The sequence below is a fragment of the Phacochoerus africanus genome, chromosome 9, assembly GCF_016906955.1.
Source record: "Phacochoerus africanus isolate WHEZ1 chromosome 9, ROS_Pafr_v1, whole genome shotgun sequence".
Lineage (NCBI taxonomy): Eukaryota > Metazoa > Chordata > Mammalia > Artiodactyla > Suidae > Phacochoerus > Phacochoerus africanus.
The window spans coordinates 42,775,853-42,797,466 of NC_062552.1; the positions used below are offsets into that span (position 1 = coordinate 42,775,853).

The 21,614-nt window shown below is 42.5% G+C and overlaps 1 protein-coding gene across 1 annotated transcript in view; it reads left to right on the forward strand.

Moving 5' to 3' along the window:
• Window positions 1-2,505: 2,505 nt before the first annotated feature.
• The window catches only part of MEP1A (meprin A subunit alpha), a 37,908-nt gene continuing 18,799 nt past the window's right edge, over window positions 2,506-21,614 (forward strand). The window contains exons 1-7 of the mRNA XM_047796704.1: window positions 2,506-2,574; window positions 2,657-2,681; window positions 2,773-2,823; window positions 7,341-7,381; window positions 8,978-9,053; window positions 14,800-14,917; window positions 19,199-19,374. Coding sequence (XP_047652660.1) covers window positions 2,506-2,574; window positions 2,657-2,681; window positions 2,773-2,823; window positions 7,341-7,381; window positions 8,978-9,053; window positions 14,800-14,917; window positions 19,199-19,374 — 556 coding nt within the window. The remainder of the gene's footprint in view (window positions 2,575-2,656; window positions 2,682-2,772; window positions 2,824-7,340; window positions 7,382-8,977; window positions 9,054-14,799; window positions 14,918-19,198; window positions 19,375-21,614) is intronic.

Below are 21,614 nucleotides of genomic sequence, written 5' to 3' on the forward strand. Positions count from 1 at the left end.
CCCGCAACCTCATGGTTCCTAGTCGGATTCGTTAACCACTGCGCCACGACGGGAACTCCCTACTCTTTGACCCTTTTAAGAAAAAGGTTGCCAACTCTTCGTCTAAATGCCTTTGAGTCTTGGTAAATAGACTAGTTTCCTGAAGGAACAGCAAAGGCAGCTCTGTTAGCGGTTAACAGCCCAGGCCAGAGCTCTGAGAGTCAAGCAGAAGGGACAAGCATCTGCAAAGAGGGTAGAATGTGGAGGGAGCAGAGGGCAGAGGATGCTCCTGAGAAGGGGTTGGAGTAAAATGGTGTTGCCAGCCTCCTACCTCAGTCCTGAGGGGTCTGGCCTGGGTTTTCCTGAGGCTGGAGTGTGTCTGACAACACTTAGGAGAGGGTTTTTCCCTCTTTTCACCTGGTGATGGCTTTCTTCTTCCATTCTTCATCCTGCTTTTTCAATTGGTCCATTTGTAAAATACCCTTACTCAGCTCAAAGCAAATCATCATATCCAATATTTTAAAAAATGGTTATTTGACTGTATTTCACCCAACACAACCACCAGCTGCCTACTATGTGCCAGACACCAGAGCAGATACAGAAAATGAAATATGGACCTTGCCCCACAGAATGGATATCTACCTTTTAACTGCTAAGCCACAATCCCTCAAACCTAAAGCTTGAGGCTCTATTCTTGCTCACTTGACAGCCTGACACAAGAAGTGCCTAGGATTGCAAATAACTGGTAACTAATTAACACCTGCAATCAAGATCGTAAAAAGAAATTCACCAGGGACAAGTTGTATCTGCTGAAGACCTATGCTCCCACCCGGAGGTTCTGCTGAGCAAAGAGGGTGCTGAGCTATCTTCTTACTGCCTGCCTGTCTTTTGCCAAGAGGCTGTAAAAGTGGACAGAAGGAGCTACAGTTTACCAAGTGCCTCTTATAACCTGTGATTTACATGGGTTGTCTCACTGAATCCCCAGAAAGTAGGTACCGCTCTCCATTTTCCACCTGGAAAGCATATTCTCAAAATGTCACACCTGGTCAGTGGTAGCTGTGTAACTCAATTTTCCATCCACCTGATTCCAAAGTCCCCATTAGAGTATATTGTGCAGGTAAGTCTAAGAAGGAAGGGAAAGATAAAAGCACATCTGGCTGGAAGCAAGGTTATGTCTATTGACAGATGAATAGATAAAGAAGATGTGAGATAAATACACACACACACACACACACACACACAATGGAATATTAGCCATAAAAAAGAATGAAATAATGACATTTGCAACATGGTTGGACCCAGAGATTATCATACTAAGTGAAGTAAGTCAGAATGAGAAAGACAAATATCATATGATATCACTTAGATGTGGAATCTAAAAAAAAAAAAAATACAAATGAACTTACTCATAAAAACAGACTCATAGACATAAGAAAACAAATTTATGGTTACCAAAGGGGAAAAATTAGGGAGGGACAAATTAGGAGTTTGAGATTAACATATACACACTACTATATATAAAGTAGATAGGAGTTCCCGTCGTGGCGCAGTGGTTAACGAATCCGACTAGGAACCATGAGGTTGCGGGTTCAGTCCCTGCTCTTGCTCAGTGGATTAACGATCTGGCATTGCCGTGAGCTGTGGTGTAGGTTGCAGATGCGGCTCGGATCCCGTGTTGCTGTGGCTCTGGCGTAGGCCGGTGGCAACAGCTCCGATTCAACCCCTAGCCTGGGAACCTCAATATGCCGTGGCAGCAGCCCAAGAAATAGCAAAAAAAAAAAAAAAAAAAAAAGACAAAAAGTAGATAATCAGCAAGGACCTACTGCATAGCACAGGGAACTATACTTAAATATTTTGTAATAACTTACCAGGGAAAAGAATTTGAAAGAGAATATATGTCTATATATGTGTGTGTGTGTGTGTGTATGTGTGTGTACCTATAACTGAATCACTATGACATATTATGATATTGTAAATTAACTATCCTTCAATTAAAATTTAAAAAAAGATTTTATGGCAATAATATTGAATTTATAGATAAAATGATGACCATCTCTATTATATTGTCTTCCCACTCATGAATATATCATATATAAATATATGTGTATACGTGTGTGTTTAGATAGCTCTTTCTAAGGTTCTTCAATCATTACCTTATAACATTTACGTACAATTCATTCATTTTTATTAGAGTTAAGCACTTCATAATAATTACAGATTATTTTTATTTCTATTGTGCAATGGATATTTTATCTGTTATATGAAGTTATTGCTTGTATACAAAAATGTTATTTATTTTTATATGCTCATATCAGAATCAACTTTTTCAGACTTTTCCCTGGTCTCTGGCACTTGAGCTTTTCTGCTAAAATTAATATCTGCCCTCAAATGGGGCAAAGACATTTTCTTTGATGACTTCAATGCTACAGAACATGCATAAGGGTCAAAGTTTCTAATACGACAGCCAGAGCAAAGTCCAAGTATTTATCACAAGGTGTCTTTGCTAAAATCTGTTCACTTGCAGCAATGATTTGGACAAGATCTCCTTGCATTCTCTCTTTCATCTTGTTTTTTGCCCATATAGCTGCTGTATCGGTAAGTAAAGTTCTGCTTCTCAATTTAGAAACATTAATTCTAGTATACATTATCCATTTTCTGTATATTTATTTCCTTTCAGATTAAACATCTTTCCAAAGGAAATGGTAAGAATTAAGTAAAATGCATAAAGTGTTTCTGAGCTTTTTCTGTTTCATTCAGCAATACGTATAACAATTTCCCCCCCACTTTTAACAGTACATGATGGAGATTTTGATGAACAGAAGGATATTACAGAGATCAACTTAGGTGGGTGCCATTTCTGTCGTTATTAATGCCTTTAAATAATTTAAAACCCTATGATAGAACTGCTAAAAAGCGCTTACGTTCATAATACAGTATTGGGTAACTTTAGGGGAAAACCATGATCGGAATTTGCAGAATTTCTAAAAAATGGAAATGTGTAAAGAGAAAAATGATTACACCAAAATTTCTAGAACTAGTGAGTGCTCAGTGGATCTAGAAATATAGAATAAGATTTTTGCTTATAAGACATTCATTTTTCCAGTTTTCAATTTGAGAAAAAGAAGGCAAAAATGGATGATTATTTTTCTTGCTAAAGAAAAATATAAGGAATATATCTTTGCTTAGGTTTAATGGGAAGAAAACCCTTGTCCCTCCAGAGTCCCTCTCCTGGCCCATCATACGAACAACATCAAACTAGCAACTATTTGCCTAGGACTCAGAAAAGAGTGTAAAGTGTCTCCGTTTCAACATCTTGACCACACACATATGCCATGAAGACATCCGTCAGTCTCAGAAGAAGATGCCATGTAATCCTCTCTCTTTGCCCTCTCTTGTCCTGCTTCTGATGTGAGGGAGAAACCTTGAGATTCTGGGAATCTTTGGTTAAGATTGGTGGGAAATAGAGGTTCTGGATTTGTGATCATAAATATCTTCTAGAATATAAAAACCTTCATATTCAATTGCATATTTATTTGTCAAATGTTGTAGTGGGGTGAGTGCAGGTTTCACTTTGCAGGAAAGAAACAGGAGGCTCCTCTGGGTCAAGGTGTGTCACCCAAGTTCACGGATGGCAGTGATGGAGCTCACCATCAGGTCTTCTGACCTGTAGCTCCATAAAGACTATAAAACTAAAACGCCCCATACCTTAAGGTAAAATTTCTCTGGATTTATCCCACTTACAGAGAAACCAAGTTAGGTGATATTTTGTTGGCAAACCTTGAGAATGACTAGAGGGGCAAGTAGAAATAGTTTAGGAGGGTAAATGGGTCTCAAGATTTCAGAGCCAGACACCTAATCATCTTTCTTTAGAGTCAGGCTGTCAAGGTGTGTGTAAATAAGAGGGTCTGCTGTACTTTAATGGTCCTCAGGTAGGAAAGCCTTAATGCCTTAAGCAGTACTTCTCAAACTTTATTTATTTATTTATTTATTTTTGCCTTTTCTAGGGCTGCTCCCGGCTCCCGCGGCACATGGAGGTTCCCAGGCTAGGGGTAAAATTGGAGCTGTAGCCACCGGCCTACACCAGAGCCACAGCAACATGGGATCTGAGCCACATCTGCAACCTACACCACAGCTCATGGCAATGACAGATCCTTAACCCACTGAGCAAGGTCGGGGATCAAACCTGCAACCTCATGGTTCCTAGTTGGATTCGTTAACCACTGCACCACAACGGGGAACTCCAATACTTCTCAATTTTTAGCATCAGAATCCCTTGGAGGGCCTAATGAACACAGATCAGATTATTTCCCATATTAGGGCTGCTCTAAAGCAGGACCTTCCTATTTGCTGTTGCCTCTCTTCATGCTCCACTCCACTAGATTTCTGCTTAAAAGCCACCTCCTCAAGAAGGTTTTCCCTGACTACCTTTTACCAGTATCAACCTTCCTTAAGCTCAACACTCTTTACCCCCTTTGCTCTGTTTTATGTTTTTTTTTCCTAAATTGTGTTTTTCACCATCTGCCATACTTGACATTTATTTGTTTGTTTGTATCCCCTCCTTCCCCAATCAAGAATGTCATCTCCCCTAGGGCTTTATTTTCTTTTCTGTTGTGCCCTCAACATCTAGAACAATGCCTAGGACACATTAGGCACCTAATAAGTAAATGCTACATGAATAAATGGGGTAGTGAATAAGCTGAGGCTTGCTTTCAATGGATTTGCACTTCTTTGTGAAATTCTCCTATGGCACTCTCTCCTTTGTAACCCCATCCTGCTGACAGACCCATGGGGTCAAGGTCCCACTGAGCTTGTTCGCATCCTCCCTGGAAGAGCCTTTCCCTCACCCCCATTCCTAAGCCAGGTCAAATATCAGGAAATGTGTAATTTTGCTCTCACACCAAGCCTAGGTAAGAGTATGGAAGGACAAGCCCATCATAGCCCTACTGAAAAGGCAATTCAAAACCTGGGTCCTGCTGCCTCTGGGGCAGTAGTGTCATTGCTATTTGTTGTTATTTAACTGTGCTGTTATAGGAATAGGCTAGGGTCCTGAGGTTAAGAAAGTCTAGGAAATATGTGTATGGGGAAAGGGGTGATGCAGGAATCTCTTGAGTTAGACATTAGAAAGTGAAGCTAGGAAGCCTTCTACCACCTCCATGGTGTCATTGCAGAGCCTGAACCCAGATCTTGAATGAGCCATAGGCTTTGCCCAGTGAGACCACTGCTTCAATGTAAGGTTGTGGTGATTGTTCTTTAGTTTGATTTCCCAGCTGTAAATCAGGGGCTGTCTGATGATCTTGTCTCAAGTAGTTTGTGTTTTACAAGGAAGGCTGCTTGTCAAACATGAGGGTTGTAATCAGAACTGACATTCTTTTAAAGGCCCATAGTTTTCCCACACAGAGCTTCCTTCTTAAGTATCTTATTTTCAGAAACAGTCTGAGACCAGCATCAAGGAATACCATCAGGGAGAAAGTAAATTCTGCTAAGTTCTGAAGTTCCCGTTGTGGTACTGTGGAAACGAACCTGACTAGTATCCATAAAGATGCGGGTTCAATCCCTGTCCATACTCAGTGGGTCAAGGATTCTGTGTTGCCGTGAGTTGTGGTGTAGGTCAAAGATGAAGCTTGGATCCCACCACTCCCATGTTGCTGTGGTGTAGGCTGGCAGCTGCAGCTCTGATTTGACCCCTAGCCTAGAAACCTGCATATGCCACAGGTGGGTCCCTAAAAAGCAAAAGCAAAAGCAAAACAAAACAAAACAAACAACAACAAAAAAACCCAGCGAAGCTCCTGACAACAGATGTTTGGAGTAATAGCTTTCAAATGATCTGCCCAAATTTGCCTGGTCTTCTTTATTATAAGGACAGACCCTGAACTTGGCTTTGGAGAGCACCACTATTTTTTCATGGGGAAGTGCAAAATCAACTTTTTAGCTAGGGTGGGGAAGAAGGATGATACAATAGATGCAAGGGCCCTGGATGGGAAGTCAGGAGTTCTACAGCCTACTCAGCTGCTGACCTCCTGGTTCATCCCTTCCTGTCTCAGGAAGCCCCATTTCAACCCCAAAAGTGTGAGAGGTTTGGAGTCAGTGACCAAAATGATTCCTTCTTTTTCTTCTTCCCCTTCTTCCCCTTCCTCTTCTTCTTCTTCTTCCTCTTCTTCTTCTTTTTCTTTTTTGTCTTTTGAGGGCTTCACCTGCAGCAGATGGAGGTTCCCAGGCTAGGGGTCTAATCGGAGCTGTAGCCACCAGCCTACACCACAGCCACAGCAACGCAGGATCCAAGCCACGTCTGCTACCTACACCACAGCTCAGATCCTTAACCCACTGAGCGAGGCCAGGGGTCGAACCCAAAACTGCATGGTTCCTAGTTGGATTAGTTTCTGCTGCACCATGATGGGAACTCCAAAAGATTCTTTCTTCTAACTCATCTCTTACTTTTTTTTTTGTCTTTTTGCTATTTCTTGGGCCACTCCCACGGCATATGAGGTTCCCAGGCTAGGGGTTGAATCGGAGCTGTAGCCACCGGCCTACGCCAGAGCCACAGCAACGCGGGATCCGAGCCGCATCTGCAACCTACACCACACTCACGGCAACGCTGGATCGTTAACCCACTGAGCAAGGCAGGGACCGAACCCGCAATCTCATGGTTCCTAGTCGGATTCGTTAACCGCTGCGCCACGACGGGAATTCCTCATCTCTTACTTTTAAGGTTCTCAAACAAGGTGTTCTTTGTTTTTTGTTTGTTTGTTTGTTTTTGGCTGAAGTGTAGTTGATTTACACCCATTATATTAGTTTCAGGTATACAGCAACAGCATAGCAATTCAGTATTTTTGTAGATAATACTCCTTTTATAGTTAATATAAAATATTGTCTATATTCCTGTGCTGTATAACATATCCTTGTAGCTTATCTCTTATACACAGTAGTTTGTACCTCTTAATCCCCTACCCTATCTTGCCCTTCCCCCTCTTCCTTCTCTCCTCTCTCCTCCCCACTGGTATCCACTAGTTTGTTTTCTACATCTGTGAGTATATTTCTGTCTCGTTACATTCACTAGTTTCATGTTTTAGATTCCACTCAAGTGATAACAGAGAGTACTTGTCTTTCTCTGCCTGACTTATTTCACTAAGCATAATACCCTCTAGGTTTCTTGCTCCAAAAATGAAAACAGAGGATGTGAAAATATTTGGTATTTATTGCCTATTTGCTCAATGGGAAGAGATTTTTGCTTTCTCTCAAAAAGAATTTCACCACATAAAGATTAACAAAGAAGATTCACAATGGAAAAATGATTCATTTAATTATGAGAGATGCCTTTTAGCCCTGCTCACGCAAATATTTCTTTTTTTAAAATCCATGTCTAGATGCAGGCTTGGACCTCTTTCAAGGGGACATCCTCCTGCAGGTAAGTACCTGACAGTGATGCAATAACATTCCCCGGGACTTGCTGCGTCACAGGATGGTGAGTCTCTGCTCTGTGTGCAGCCCTGGGCTGGCCGCTGTGGAGGACATGAAAGAATCTCCTCTATATCCTACTGTACAGCACAGGGAACTATATCCAATCACTTGTGACAGAACATGATGGAAGATAATATGAGAAAAAGTATATGTGTGTGTGTGTGTATATATATATATATATATATATATATATATATATATATATATATATGACTGGGTTACTTTGCTGTACAGCAGAAATTGTCATAACATTGTAAGTCAACTATAATTAAAAAACAAAAAAGGAGTTCCCGTCGTGGCTCAGTGGTTAACGAATCCGACTAGGAACCATGAGGTTGCGGGTTCGGTCCCTGCCCTTGCTCAGTGGGTTAACGATCTGGTGTTGCCGTGAGCTGTGGTGTAGGTTGCAGGCGCGGCTCGGATCCCACGTTGCTGTGGCTCTGGCCTAGGCAGGCCGTTGGCTACAGCTCCGATTTGACCCCTAGCCTGGGAACCTCCATATGCTGCAGGAGCGGCCCAACGAAGTAGCAAAAAGACAAAAAAAAAAAAAAAAAAACCCGAAAAACAGAAACAAAACAAAACAAAGAATCTCCTCTGTAATCTGTACCCACAAAGACCTCCACTGTGGTTGCTGGTAACAAAGCAGAGGAAAACATTAGCAAACAGGACAAAAGAGTCTATAATTATTAAACTGATTGCTTCCCCCCACTCAATTTTTTTCCAACCGGTGAAGAAAGAGAGAGAAGGAAATCCATCACCATATTGAAAGTGGCTATATCAGTTTTGAGGAATTGTAGGTCTCCTTTATTTGGTTGTTAATAATGTTTCTGAAATTTTCCGAATTGTCTATAGTGAACTTCTATCATTTTTGTTGTTGTTGTTGTTGTTGTTATTGTTGTTGTTGTTGTTGCTATTTCTTGGGCCGCTCCTGCGGCATAGGGAGGTTCCCAGGCTAGGGGTCGAATCGGAGCTGTAGCCACTGGCCTACGCCAGAGCCACAGCAACTCGGGATCCGAGCCGCGTCTGCAACCTACACCACAGCTCACGGCCACACCAGATCGTTAACCCACTGAGCAAGGGCAGGGACCGAACCCGCAACCTCATGGTTCCTAGTCGGATTCGTTAACCACTGCGCCACGACGGGAACTCCCTATCATTTTTTTTTAATAACCAGAAAACCAGTCTAATGAACTGTTTGAATTGTGTGACTGATTGTTTGTGATGTGAGGATTTTTTTGTTTTCTTTTTTTGTCTTTTTAGGGCTGCACCTTTGGCATATGGAGGTTCCCAGGCTAGGGGTCGAATCGGAGCTGTAGCCTCCGGCCTACACCACAGCCACAGCAACACCAGATCCGAGCTGAGTCTGTGACCTACACCACAGCTCACGGCAGTTTGAGCGAGGCCAGGGGTCAAACTCGCAACCTCATGGCTCCTAGTCAGATTCGTTCCCACTGCACCAAGATGGGAACTCCTGGTATGAGAGTTTACAGAAGGGGGAGACAAGGAAACCAGCTGTCCAGTCACTTTTGTCTTGTTTCTACAGAATTCCAGAAATGGCCTGAGAAACCCCAACACCAGATGGAAGTTCCCCATACCGTACATTCTGGCCAACAATCTGGGTAATATTCATTGTTTTTCATTATGAGTTTTGAGTTGAACTCTTCTCCCTTAGACTGCCAACATAAAAGAGTTTTTTAAGCTCTGACATTTCTTTCTTTCTTTCTTTCTTTTCTTTTTTTTTGCTTTATAGGACCATACCTGTGGCTTATGGAAGTTCCCAGGCTAGGGGTCAAATCGGAGCTGCACTGCCGGCCTATGCCACAGCCGCAGCAATGCCAGGTCTGAGCTGCGTCTGCGACCTACATCACAGCTCATGGCAACGCTGGATCCTTAAGCCACTGACCAAGGTCAGGGATGGAACCCGCATCCTCATGGATGCTAGTCAGATTCGTTAACCACTGAGACGCAATGGAAACTCTATATCTGAAAATTCTTTATGGCGAGGGATAAAAGGTATAGCCTTATTTTGAAACCCGTGCTGCTTCACTAGTCTAAGGTGCAGAATATAATAATTTTTAAAATGCAAGACAGGCTAACATGGTAGTCAGACCAGAAGCCACACAAAGAACAAAAATGAAATAAACTTTGACAGCATGGCAATAAAAAAATTGCACTCTAAAGCATAGCATATTTTCTTTTTTTTTGTCTTTTTGCCATTTCTTGGGCCGCTCCCGTGGCATATGGAGGTTCCCAGGCTAGGGGTCAAATCGGAGCTATAACTGCCAGCCTACGCTAGAGCCACAGCAACGCGGGATCCAAGCCGCGTCTGCAACCTACACCACAGCTCACGGCAACGCCGGATCGTTAACCCACTGAGCAAGGGCAGGGACCGAACCCGCAACCTCATGGTTCCCAGTTGGATTCGTTAACCACTGCACCACGACGGGAACTCCAAGCATAGCATATTTTTATATAATATAATAGCAATAGAATGTAATAATTATATATATATGAAACTATATTATAATTATATAATATAATAACAATAGGATTATTTAGGTGAATCTCAATATGGTATCAGGATACTATTTTCAACAAGTTGATTTCTTCTCTTTCTGTGGCAAGAAGACAAACCTGCTGCACTTTTGAGAAATAGAAAAGACTATATTTCATATGCTCACCATCTTTGGTCCCTAATGTTAAAAAATTCTGTTACTTTTCTCTCTCTTAAGATAAGGACTGAATAGGATACATGTTGCTCACTGTTGGAAACAGTCATTGAAAATAAGTTTTAGAAGCCACATGTGGGCACTGGCTGACCTCAAGCAGCTGACTGACAGCTGAGCTGCCTTGACGATGCAATGCCTGCCTGGGAGGCCCATCGTTTGTGCATCGGGAAGATTCAGGAGGAGAGGGGAAGCTGGGACAAGGTTGCTCAATATTAATGGGCTGCCGCGCGCTGCTCCCACTCTCAAGAGATGTAGATTATGTTTCAAGATTTGCCCTCACTGTTAATGTTGCCATTCCAGTGCCTTTTTTGGAGAAGAACTAGATAGAAACAAATGCTGTTATTCTCAGTTATTTTACAGAAAAATTGAGCTGTTTTTTTCCCCCAGTTCAAGGATCATCCATATTTATCGGGATGTGATGTAAGAAACATTCACTTTAAGAAGGATTTTTTTTCCCATGACAAATTTCCTTCATGTTTGTCTCAGCCGTGTCATTCCCTTCTCATCAAGACAGAGATGTTCTTACTGAATCTAAGATGTGCCAGGCACTGTGATGCCTTCATCTGATATTTTATTTGTCACTTCACGGGGCTGGGGAATCAAACCTGTGCCTCTTCAGTGACCAGAGCTGAGCCGCTGCAGTCAGATTCTTAACCCACCTTGCCACAGCAGGAACTCCTAAGGTGGAAATTTCTTTCTTTTCTTTTCTTTTTCTTTTTCTTTCTTTTTTTTGCCTTTTCGGGACGCATCCCCGGCATATGGAGGTTCCCAGGCTGGGGGTCAAAACGGAGCTACAGCTACCGGCCTACACCACAGCACAACAACATCAGATCCAAGCCCGGTCTGCCACCTACACCACAGCTCATGGCAACGCAGGATTCTTAACCCACTGAGCGAGGCCAGGGATTGAACCTGCAACCTCATGGTTCCTAGTCGGATTCATTTCCGCTGCAACATGATGGGAACTCCTAAGGTGGCAATTTCTATCATTGATTTTTAAATCTTCATTTTCCTAATAACTATAATACTATAACATGACATCTATATTTGAAGCACCGCTTTTACTACTTTCTGCATATTTTGATATGTTGTAACTTTATTCAAATTTAGTTTGGCTATTTTCTAGTTTCTTGTGATTTTTTTTAAAATCCAAGGTCAACTAAAAGTGTTTCAAAATTTCCAAATATAGAGTTCCTGTTGTGGTTCAGCAGGTTAAGGACCCCATGTTGTCTCTGTGAGATTGCAGGTTTGATCCCTGGCCTCACTCAGTGGGTTAAGGATCTGGTGTTGCCACAAGCTGTGGTGTAGGTCACACATGTGGCTCACATCCGGATCTGGCGTTCCTCTGGCTGTGGTGTAGACCTGGAGCTGCAGCTCCACTCGACCCCTAGCCTGGGAACTTCCGTATGCCGCAAGTGTGGCCATAAAAGGAAAAAAATTTTCCACATATTTGGAACTCTGCTAAATATTCCATTATTGATTTCTAGTTTATTTTGAAGCCAGAGAATCAAATCCATAAGGTTTAAATGTTTTGAAATTACTGAGACATGTTTTGTGGTCCAATTTATGATCTATATTAGTGAATACTCCATGTGCGCTTGAAAAGAACTTGTATTCTACCGTTTTAGGGCATATTATTTTATCTGTGTCAAATAGGTCAAGGTGATGGTTGATGTTCAAATATTTATAACCATAATGAGGTGTCCTCTCATGTAGAAAGCTATATGAATCTTAACCAATGATATTTCCTTCTTTCTGGAATAAACTCTCCTTCAGTCTCTGCCTACTTTAGTCATTTTCCAGGGTATTCAAAGAATTTCTTAATTTTTTTTAAGGTTTATAATTGCTTTCTGTGGGAGGGTTAGTCATAGTCAAACTCTTCCCCCATCATCGGAATGAAAAACTCTCTCAAAAGATTCATTTTTTTTTTTTAGGGCCACACCCATGGCATATAGAGGTTCCCAGGCTAAGGGTCTAATCAGAGTTGTAGCCACCAGCTTACACCAGAGCCACAGCAGTGCGAGACCCAAGCCACGTCTTCGACCTACACCACAGCTCACAGCAGTGCCAGATCCTTAACCCACTGAGCGAGGCCAGGGATTGAACCCGCATCCTCATGGTTCCCAGTTGGATTTGTTTCCGCTGAGCCATGATGGGAACTCCTCAAAAGGTTCTTAAACTTAATATAGGTAGTTTTCCTATGCTAGTCCTCCACGATGCCACTCCATTGTTATCTGAAGTTAACTCTTCTCATATTTCATCTAGGGATAAAAAGGGCTAGTGGTTTTCAAAAACTAACGTGATTGTTCAAGACAGAACAATGTAAACCTTACCATGTCAGGGCAGAAGGAAGAACTGGGAACTAGGAAACAGTGTGGCAAAAGATGAGGCCTTTTCTCTCCAGGAATTGACAGTATCCTACGTGGAGCAGACCGCTTACATAAAGACAATCACAGAACATCAGTGAAGTGTGACTTTCAGGGGACATGTACTCTGGGTTGGTTTCATGGTGAAGAAGGAGGCTTTACGTGGATTTTATTTCCATTTTTTTTTCTCTTGGGAATGATGTCAGAAACACTTTCACAAAATTATTTCAGAGGTGCTCAAATCCCCTTTGACAGCCTACTCAGGTGTGGGGAAGGCAGAAGAGATGTGATCTTAGAGTTAACCACTCTCGGAGTTCCCATTGTGGCTCAGCGGTTAACAAACCCGACTAGTATCCATGAGGATGAGGGTTCAATCCCTGGCCTCGCTCAGGGGGTTAAGGATCTGGCGTTGCTGTGAGCTGGTGTGTAGGTCACAGACATGGCTCAGATCCTGCATTTGCTGTGGCTGTGGTGTAGGCTGGCAGCTACAGCTCCGATTTGACCCCTAACCTGGGACCCTCCATATGCCATAGTATGGCCCTAAAAAGACAAAATAGATACAAGTAAAGTTAACCACTCTTGGCATTTCCACCATGTGGCTTGAGGATAACAGAAGCAACACATTCTTACAGACAGCATGACCCCAGATAACTTTTTCTTATATTTTTATGACAACCAGACTGTCTTGGGTACATATCTTCAAATTATAAATATTTTTGGACTCCCCTGATGGCTCAGCCTGTTAAGGATCTAGTGCTGTCATGTCTGTGGCCTCAGGTCACTGCTGCGGGGAGGGTTCAATCCCTGGCCCGGGAATTTTCATCTGTGGCAGGTGCAGCCAAAAAAATAAATAAATAAGATGAATGTTTCTAAGTGAGGATCGGTAAAAGTCCATGAAATCCTCCAGTGGGTTTAATGCATGCTCTTGCTGTTGTTGTGTGTGTTGTTACCACAATTAATTTATTGGCCATTCCAATGACTTACTTTAACGATCTTAATATGATTTTATGACGTGTGCTGTGGAATCTCCAACGTGGGAGTTTATTAAATAAAATAAGGGCCAGAAAAATATGAGATTAGTACTTGGTAAACTGCCAAGCATTATAAATTCTTTGAGAGACTGCCCCAGTTCAAATGGGCAAGAAATATAATTTCATTTTATAGGACTTAAGTTTAATTTTTAACTTAGAGACCTACCTCCAATGAGTTGATGGGAGAAACACACACGCACAAAGTGAAACACATCCATTCCTCTGGAGTATCTTTCTCCTCCAGCCCATCCTTGTATTATGCAATTCTAAGGTATGTGCACATGCAGGTTAGGCGAAAGGAATGACATTTGATCTTTGATCATGGATCCACACAGGTTACCCATAGGCATCAAATATTCTTTCTCCTTTGGGTTCATAAGGCTTCTGCTGCTTTGGTTCCAAATTTGCATTATAGAAATCTTTACTAAGGTTGTCTGCAGAGCTGCCTGCTCAGGGGTCCTGCAGGGAAGCAGTGTAATATATTATATGCACTTCTGATGCTTTCGGAACCTACAAGCTCTGCTCTCTTCCTCCAGCAGGAGGGGGTGTCTTTTTAGATTGGGTAAGGAGTCCCATTCTCACTGCTTCTCCCCAAGGTACTTGATCACTTCTGTCTTCCGCTCTGCCATGTGGCTCTTCTGAGATGACACACTCAGAATTTCTGCTTAAATGGGGGAAAAGGAAAGGGAGGACATGGGGAAGTTATTTTACGATTTTTTTCAGCCCCATATACCTAAGCACATTCTTATTTTGTAGATATATTTACATTATGGATTTAAAGTCAGCACTCACTGGGGACTTTTGTGGCTCAACGGGAACAAAGCTGACTAGTATCCATGAGGATGCAGATTCGATCCCTGGCCTTGCTCAGTGGGTTAAGGATCCAGCATTGCCGAGCTGTGGTGTAGGTCGCAGACGCGGCTCAGATCTGGTGCTGTGTGACTGTGGTGTAGACCAACCTCTACAGCTCCGATTTGACCCTGAGCCTGGGAACCTCCATATGCCTCGAGTGTGGCCCTAAAAAGACAAATAAGTAAATAAAGTCTGCACTTAGTGTTTATGTCCACAAGTATTTTCAGTTTTAGTTCTCAAAGAATCTATTTATGATTTAAAAAAAAAAAACTATCATGGACCTTTGTGGATCTATAATGGATTTCATGTGGCGGCGTGGTTTTTTATGTTATATATCTTATCCAAGATCTAGCTAAGGCTCATCAATATTTGTATTGATTCCTGCAGCGCTGAATGCCAAAGGGGCCATTCTCTATGCCTTTGAAATGTTCCGCCTCAAGTCCTGTGTAGATTTCAAGCCTTATGAAGGAGAGAGCTCGTATATCATCTTTCAGAAGTTTAACGGGTTAGTATGAAATTTTATGGAGTGTAAAAACCGTGTGTCCTTTGATTTAAAAAAACTGACACATCTCTTTCAAAAGTTAAAAGGAGAAATTGGAAAGAAACTAAAAGCAAACACATCTTTCACTGTGAATTTTTTTTAAAATGATTTTTTCCCCATTATAGCTGGTTTACAGTGTTCTGTCAATTTTCTATTGTACAGCATGGTGACCCAGTTACACATACATGCATACATGCATACATTCTTTTTTCTCACATTATCATGCTCCATCATAAGTGACCAGATATAGTTCCCAGGGCTATACAGTAGGATCTCATTGCTATCACTGTGAAGTTTTTAATTGCATCCCTTTTTTTTTTGGTCTCTTTTTGCTATTTCTTGGGCCACTCCCACGGCATATGGAGGTTCCCAGGCTAGGGGCTGAATCGGAGCTGTAGCCACCGGCCTACGCCAGAGCCACAGCAACACGGGATCCGAGCCACGGTCTGCAACCTACACCACAGCTCACGGCAACACTGGATCGTTAACCCACTGAGCAAGGGCAGGGACCGAACCCGCAACCTCATGGTTCCTAGTCGGATTCGTTAACCACTGAGCCACAACGGGAACTCCCTGCATCCCATTTTTAATGCCCTCTGTAGAGAATGAATTGTTCGGATACTTCTGGGTCCCAGGGAAACTTGGCTCAATTCTTTTCCTACGTTGAGATCATATTTTAAATTACCGTCCATTTCTTTTCTTTTTTAAAGTCAGGTTTATTTAAGTGTAAGTCGCATTTTTTTTATGGTGCTGTTTTAAATTATAGTACTCTGATGGCTAGAACACTTTGAAAAGTTAGATGTAAATTTTCTTTTCATAGTTAATTATTTCTAAGAAGAAATAAATGGTATATCAAGAAAGAAGGAGTTCCCTTTGTGGCTCAGAGGGTTAAGAACCCAACACAGTCTCTGTAAGGATGCAAATTTGATCCCTGGCTTTGCTCAGTGAGTTAAGCACCTGGTATTGCCCCAAGCTGCAGCACAGGTCAATGATATGGCTCAGATCTAGTGTGTTGTGGGTGTGGCGAGGGCCGGCAGTTGCACCTCCAATTCAACCCCTAGTCCAGGAATTCCATGTGCCTCAGGTGCAGCTGTAAAAAGAATAAATAAATAAATAAATAAAAAGGGAACAAAGAAAGAAGAACTTTGGAGTTCCTGCTTTGGTGCAATGGGATTGGCAGCATCTCTGCAGTGCCAGGATGCAACTGCAGCTCGGGTCTGATCCCTGGCCCAGGAACTCCATCTTGCTGCTGGGTGGCCAAAAAAGAAAAGAAAAAGCGAAAGGAAGGGAGGAAGAAAGGGAGAGAGAAAGATAGAAAGAGAAGGAAAGAAAGAGGAAGGAAGGAAATAAGGAGAGAAAGAAAAGAGAAAGAAAAGAGAAAGAAAGGAAGGAAGAAAGAAAAGAAAGATGAAGAAAAGAAAAGAAAGAAAGAAAGAGAAAGAAAGAAAGAAAGAAAGAAAGGAAAGAAAGAGGAAGGAAGGAAATAAGGTGAGAAAGAAAAGAAAAGAAAAGGAAAGGAAAGAAAGAAAAAGAAAGAAAGAAAGAAAGACAGACAGACAGACAGAAAGAGAAAGAAAGAAGAGCTCTGTCTTCAGTGATGTTTCTGTCAAACAGTCTGGGCTGGATGAAGTTGGGAAACAGAGCTACCATCTGCCCTGACTCTGTGTCTCCAAGACCCTGCTGGCACTCGTCACACTGCAGTTCCCATCACTGCCTCTAGGCGTTGCCTGGATTGGATTGCTTCCTTCCGAAGGTGGGGATTTTGTTCATCAGGGCTGAAACAGAGAGGTAAAGAAGTTCTTTTCAGAGGGAGAGATGAAGAAGGGAGAGGGCATAGAGGCAGAGGAGTGGAATGGACCAATGAGGGTGGAGAGAGAGGTAAACTTGGGGGACCCTTACTGCCTGTGGCCAGGGGATGTCTCTACTACATTTAAGTTAGGGGAGAGGAAAAGGGAGGAAGCAGGTCCACGGAAGGGACTGGCCCAAAGTGTCCCAAACCCATCAGGTCCTCTGAAGCTGGAGGTGAAGTGGGCTCTTTCAGAAAGACAAGGTTAAAAATACACAGAGTGGTGGAGTTATGGTATTCTGCCACTTAGGTCCTTCTATTGGGGAGGGATGTTTAAAAAAAAAAAAGATAGATAAATGCTGCTTGTGGATTGTGGTTATTTTGCAGAATAAACTCTGATTTGGGAATGAAAATGTCACTGTCAGAGAGGAAAGTGATGTAGTGATGTTTACACAACTCTAAATTGACTCAAGATCATTGAATTGTACACTAAAACTTAGTGAATTTTTTTATTTTATTTTATTTTTGCTTTTTAGGGCCACACTTGCAGCATATGGAGGTTCCCAGGCTAGGGGTTGAATCCGAGCTGTAGCCTCTGACCTACACCACAGCCACAGCAATGCGGGATCCGAGTCGTGTCTGCAACCTACACCACAGCTCACGGCAATGCCAGATCCTTAACCCACTGACTGAGGCCAGGGATTGATCCGCAAGCTCATGGTTCCTAGTCAGATTTGCTTCCACTGTGCCACGCCGGGAACTCCAACTTGGTGAAATTTATAGTATGTAAATTATGCCTTAATAAAGTTATTAGAAATAGTTGTGATCTAGCTTTCGGTAGAACTCAAGTCTATTAGCATTTGAAGGTATATGATGTTAGCAACCTTGGGGAAACAGTGGCAGGTAATTTAATGCGATTGTCAGCAAGGAACTCACAATTCATTGGTAGCATTCAAATCTCTTATTCTGTTGAGTTAGATTATAGATCCTTGTTCCACAATTTAAAGCAGGTAAGGAGACAATTTGTGTAATGCTTCTGATTTGCTAGTAGAAAGAGAAAATCAGATTTATGAGAAAAGACAAGAATAATTGGGAAAAAGAGGGAAAGAGGCATTCAGAGTATTTGCCAGCAGTTTCTGTGTCCATTTTCTGAGAGGATTTACAGCTCCTTCTTGCCTGAAGCCCTTGAAACAAAAGTTAGGCAGCCTGCCAGGTGCTTTTGCTGCAGATTGGGTTATATCCCAAGAAATGGACTTGATTAACTTAAACTTTTAAGGAGGTTCTTTTTCATGATCGTAAATTTTACACCTGCTCATTATAGGAAAATTGAAAAGTCACTAAAATATAAAGGAGAATATGTAAATCAACCACAACCATCACTCAGAATCACCTTAATATCATGATAGAAAAGCAATAGTGTTATACTTTGGAATACCCAATGCATTAGTAGGGTTGATTTGCCTCTGAGCATGTACCACTTCATTTTATTTTATTTTATTTTATTTTAATTTATTTTGTCTTTTGCACCTGAGGCATATGGAAGTTCCCAGGCTAGGGGTCCAATTGGAGCTGAAGCCACCGGCCTACGCCACAGCCACAGCAATGCCAGATTCAAGCTGAGTCTGTGACCTACACTACAGCTCATAGCAATGCCAGATCCTTAACCCATTGTGCAAGTCCAGGGATTGAACCTGAATCCACATGGATGCTAGTCAGATTCGTTAACCACTGAGTCATGACAGGAACTCTTGTACCACTTTTATAATAAACTCCTGAGCTATCACTTTTAAGCTTGTATAATGTTCCCTCCAGGGAATGTTGCTTTTTTTTTTTTAAAGACCACACCTGTGGTATATGGAAGTTCCCAGGCTAGGGGTCAAATTGGAGCTGCAGCTGCCAGTCTACACCACAGCCACAGCAAGGCCCGATCCAAACCTCATCTGTACCTCTGCCGCAGCTTGCAGCAATGCAGGATCTTTAACCCACTGAGCAAGGCCAGGATCCACACTACATCCTCATGGATACTACTCAGGTTCCTTACCTCTGAGCCACAATGGGTACTCCTGAATGTTGCTTTTTCAATCAGCCCCCTAGGTTGAACCATTAGCTTATGGAAATGCTAATAATTTCTTTTTAAAATTCAAACCTAGGAGTTCCTACGGTGATGCAGTGGGTTAAGAATCTGATTGCAGCTGCTTAGGAAGCTGCAGAGGAGTAGGTTCGATCCCTGTACAGCACAGTGGTTTAAAGGATCCAGTGTTGCTGCAGCTGCACCTCAAGTAGCAGCTGAGGCTCAGATTCAGTCCCTGGCCAGGGACCTTCCATTTGCCATGGGTGCAGCTGTAACAATAACAAAAACAATCAAACCTTACTTCCTCCAAATTTTTGTTCTGGAATCCTGTGAATTTCAGCTGCTTAAGAATTTTCTAGAAGAAAATCTCTCTCCCTTCCCTTTAAAGATGCTGGTCTGAGGTTGGTGACCAACACGTTGGACAGAACCTTTCCATTGGCCAAGGATGTGACTATAAGGCCATCATTGAACATGAGATCCTGCATGCCTTGGGGTTTTACCATGAGCAGTCAAGGACTGACCGGGATGATTATGTGAACATCTGGTGGGATGAAATTCTTCCAGGTGTGTATGAAGCCAAGGGGATTTGCTATCCTCTTTATCATTTGCTCAGACCAGCCCTGGGCTGACCAGGCCAAACCTGTGTGTGAATTGGAGCTTTGGCTCCTCCAGGAAGAACACACTATGACCTCTCCTGTGGGCTGTGCTGATCTGATCATGGCCCATCCCGGATAAGGGTTTCATGGAGTAAGGAATGTTGGTGAACTCATTGGCGGGGGGGGGGGGGGGGGGGGGTGTTGAACTGAAAGTTAATCGGACACTTTTGTTTTATGTTCGTGTTTTTGTTGAAAATCCGTCTAAAATTCCTGTCCTGGAGTTCCTGTCGTGGTACAGTGGTTAACGAATCCGACTAGGAACCATGAGGTTGCAGGTTCGATCCCTGGCCTCAGTCAGTGGGTTAAGGATCCGGCATTGCTGTGGCTCTGGCGTAGGCCGGCGGCTACAGCTCCGATTAGACCCCTAGACTAGGAACCTCCACACGCTGCGGGAAGCGGCCCTAGAAAAGGCAAAAAGACAAAAAAAATAAATTAATTAGTTAAAAAATAAAATTCCTGTCTTAGTAAAATGAATCAGGTCTCTGAGGATGTCAGGGTCTTTTTCTATTTTTACTTTATTATTATTATTTTTAATAGCCACATCATAGCATATGGAAGTTCCCTGGCCAGGGATCGAATCCGAGCCACAGCTGCAGCCATGTCAGATCCTTTAATCCACTACCTTGAGCTGGGGATTGAACCCCCAACTCAAGCTGCCGCAGTTGGATTCTTTACCCACTGTGCCATAGCAGGAACTCCCAGGGTCCTTTTTCTGGATGTGAGATCTTACGGAATTCAAGGAGGGTTGGTTGACTCTGTGATGACCCCAATTTGTTTGGTGCTTTACCAATTCAATGATAGGTGTTTTAACACAACAACAACAGCAACGGAAAAAGTACTTTTATCTGAAATCGCACCCCCAGTTGTGTTTGAGGTCTGATTAATCAAAATTTACTAGTCTTTTCGTTCTCCCCCTTTTTTTTGTGTGTGTTTTTGCCTTTTCTAGGGCTGCTCCCACGGCATATGGAGGTTCCCAGGCTAGAGGTCTAATCGGAGCTGTAGCTGCCGGCCTACACCACAGCCACAGCGACGCGGGATCCGAGCCGCATCTGCAACCTACACCACAGCTCATGGCAACGCCGGATCCTTAACCCACTGAGCAAGGTCAAGGATTGAACCTGCAACCTCATGGTTCCTAGTCGGATTCCTTAACTGCTGAGCCATGACAGGAACTCCTCTTCATTCTCCTTTCTAAGCACCTCTTTCCTTCTGCCTTCTGTTATATGTTGAAAGTTTTATTTCACATATTATTAGGCAATTATTCTAATGATTCTGCTGTTATTTAGTTTTGTTGGATTCCCATCCATACTATCCAAATTAATTATTTGAGACAGCTAAGCAGAGTGGTATTTTATTATGTGTTTGTTTTTTATGGCTGCACCTGCAGCATATGGAAGTTCCTGGGCCAGGGATGGAATCCAAGCTGCAGCTATGACTTATGCCCACAGCTGCAGCAACACCAAATCATTTAATTCACTGTACTGAGCTAGGGATCAAACCTGCACCTCTGCAGTGACCCAAATCCCTGCAGTCAGGTTCTTAATCCATTGTGCCACAGCGGGAACTCCCAGACTGCTTTGGAATACACTAAAACATTTTTATCAAACCGTTTCTCAATGGGTGAGGGGAAATATTCCATTCTGTATTTCTGGAAACACCTAGTTTTTAATTAGGAATTAATTCAGGAAATGGAAAAGCATTATTTTTGGCGATGATAGATAAATGAAACTTCAATGTATTAGAAGTGCCTTAATTATTTCCACAGCTGGTTTTCATAAAGCAAATAATTACCTTATAATGATCTGTTTTATTTAGATCCCAATTTCACACAAGAGTTCATAAATTGCAGTGCCTCTCTAATAATTTTAGGGACTTGGAAGAGCTGGCCATACTTTAAAATTAAATATGTCAGAGTTCCCTGGTGGTCTAGTGGTTAAGGATTTGACATTGTGACTGCAGTGGCATGGCACGGGTTCAGTCCCTGGCCCAGGAACTTCTAAATGCCATGGGCATGGCCAAAAAAATTAAATATGGACCCCCATAAAATCTTCTGCCAAAACTTTTTTTTTTTTCTTTTTAGGGCCACACCTGTGGCATATGGAAGTTCTCAGGCTAGGGGTTGAATCAGAGCTGCAGCCACCAGCCTAC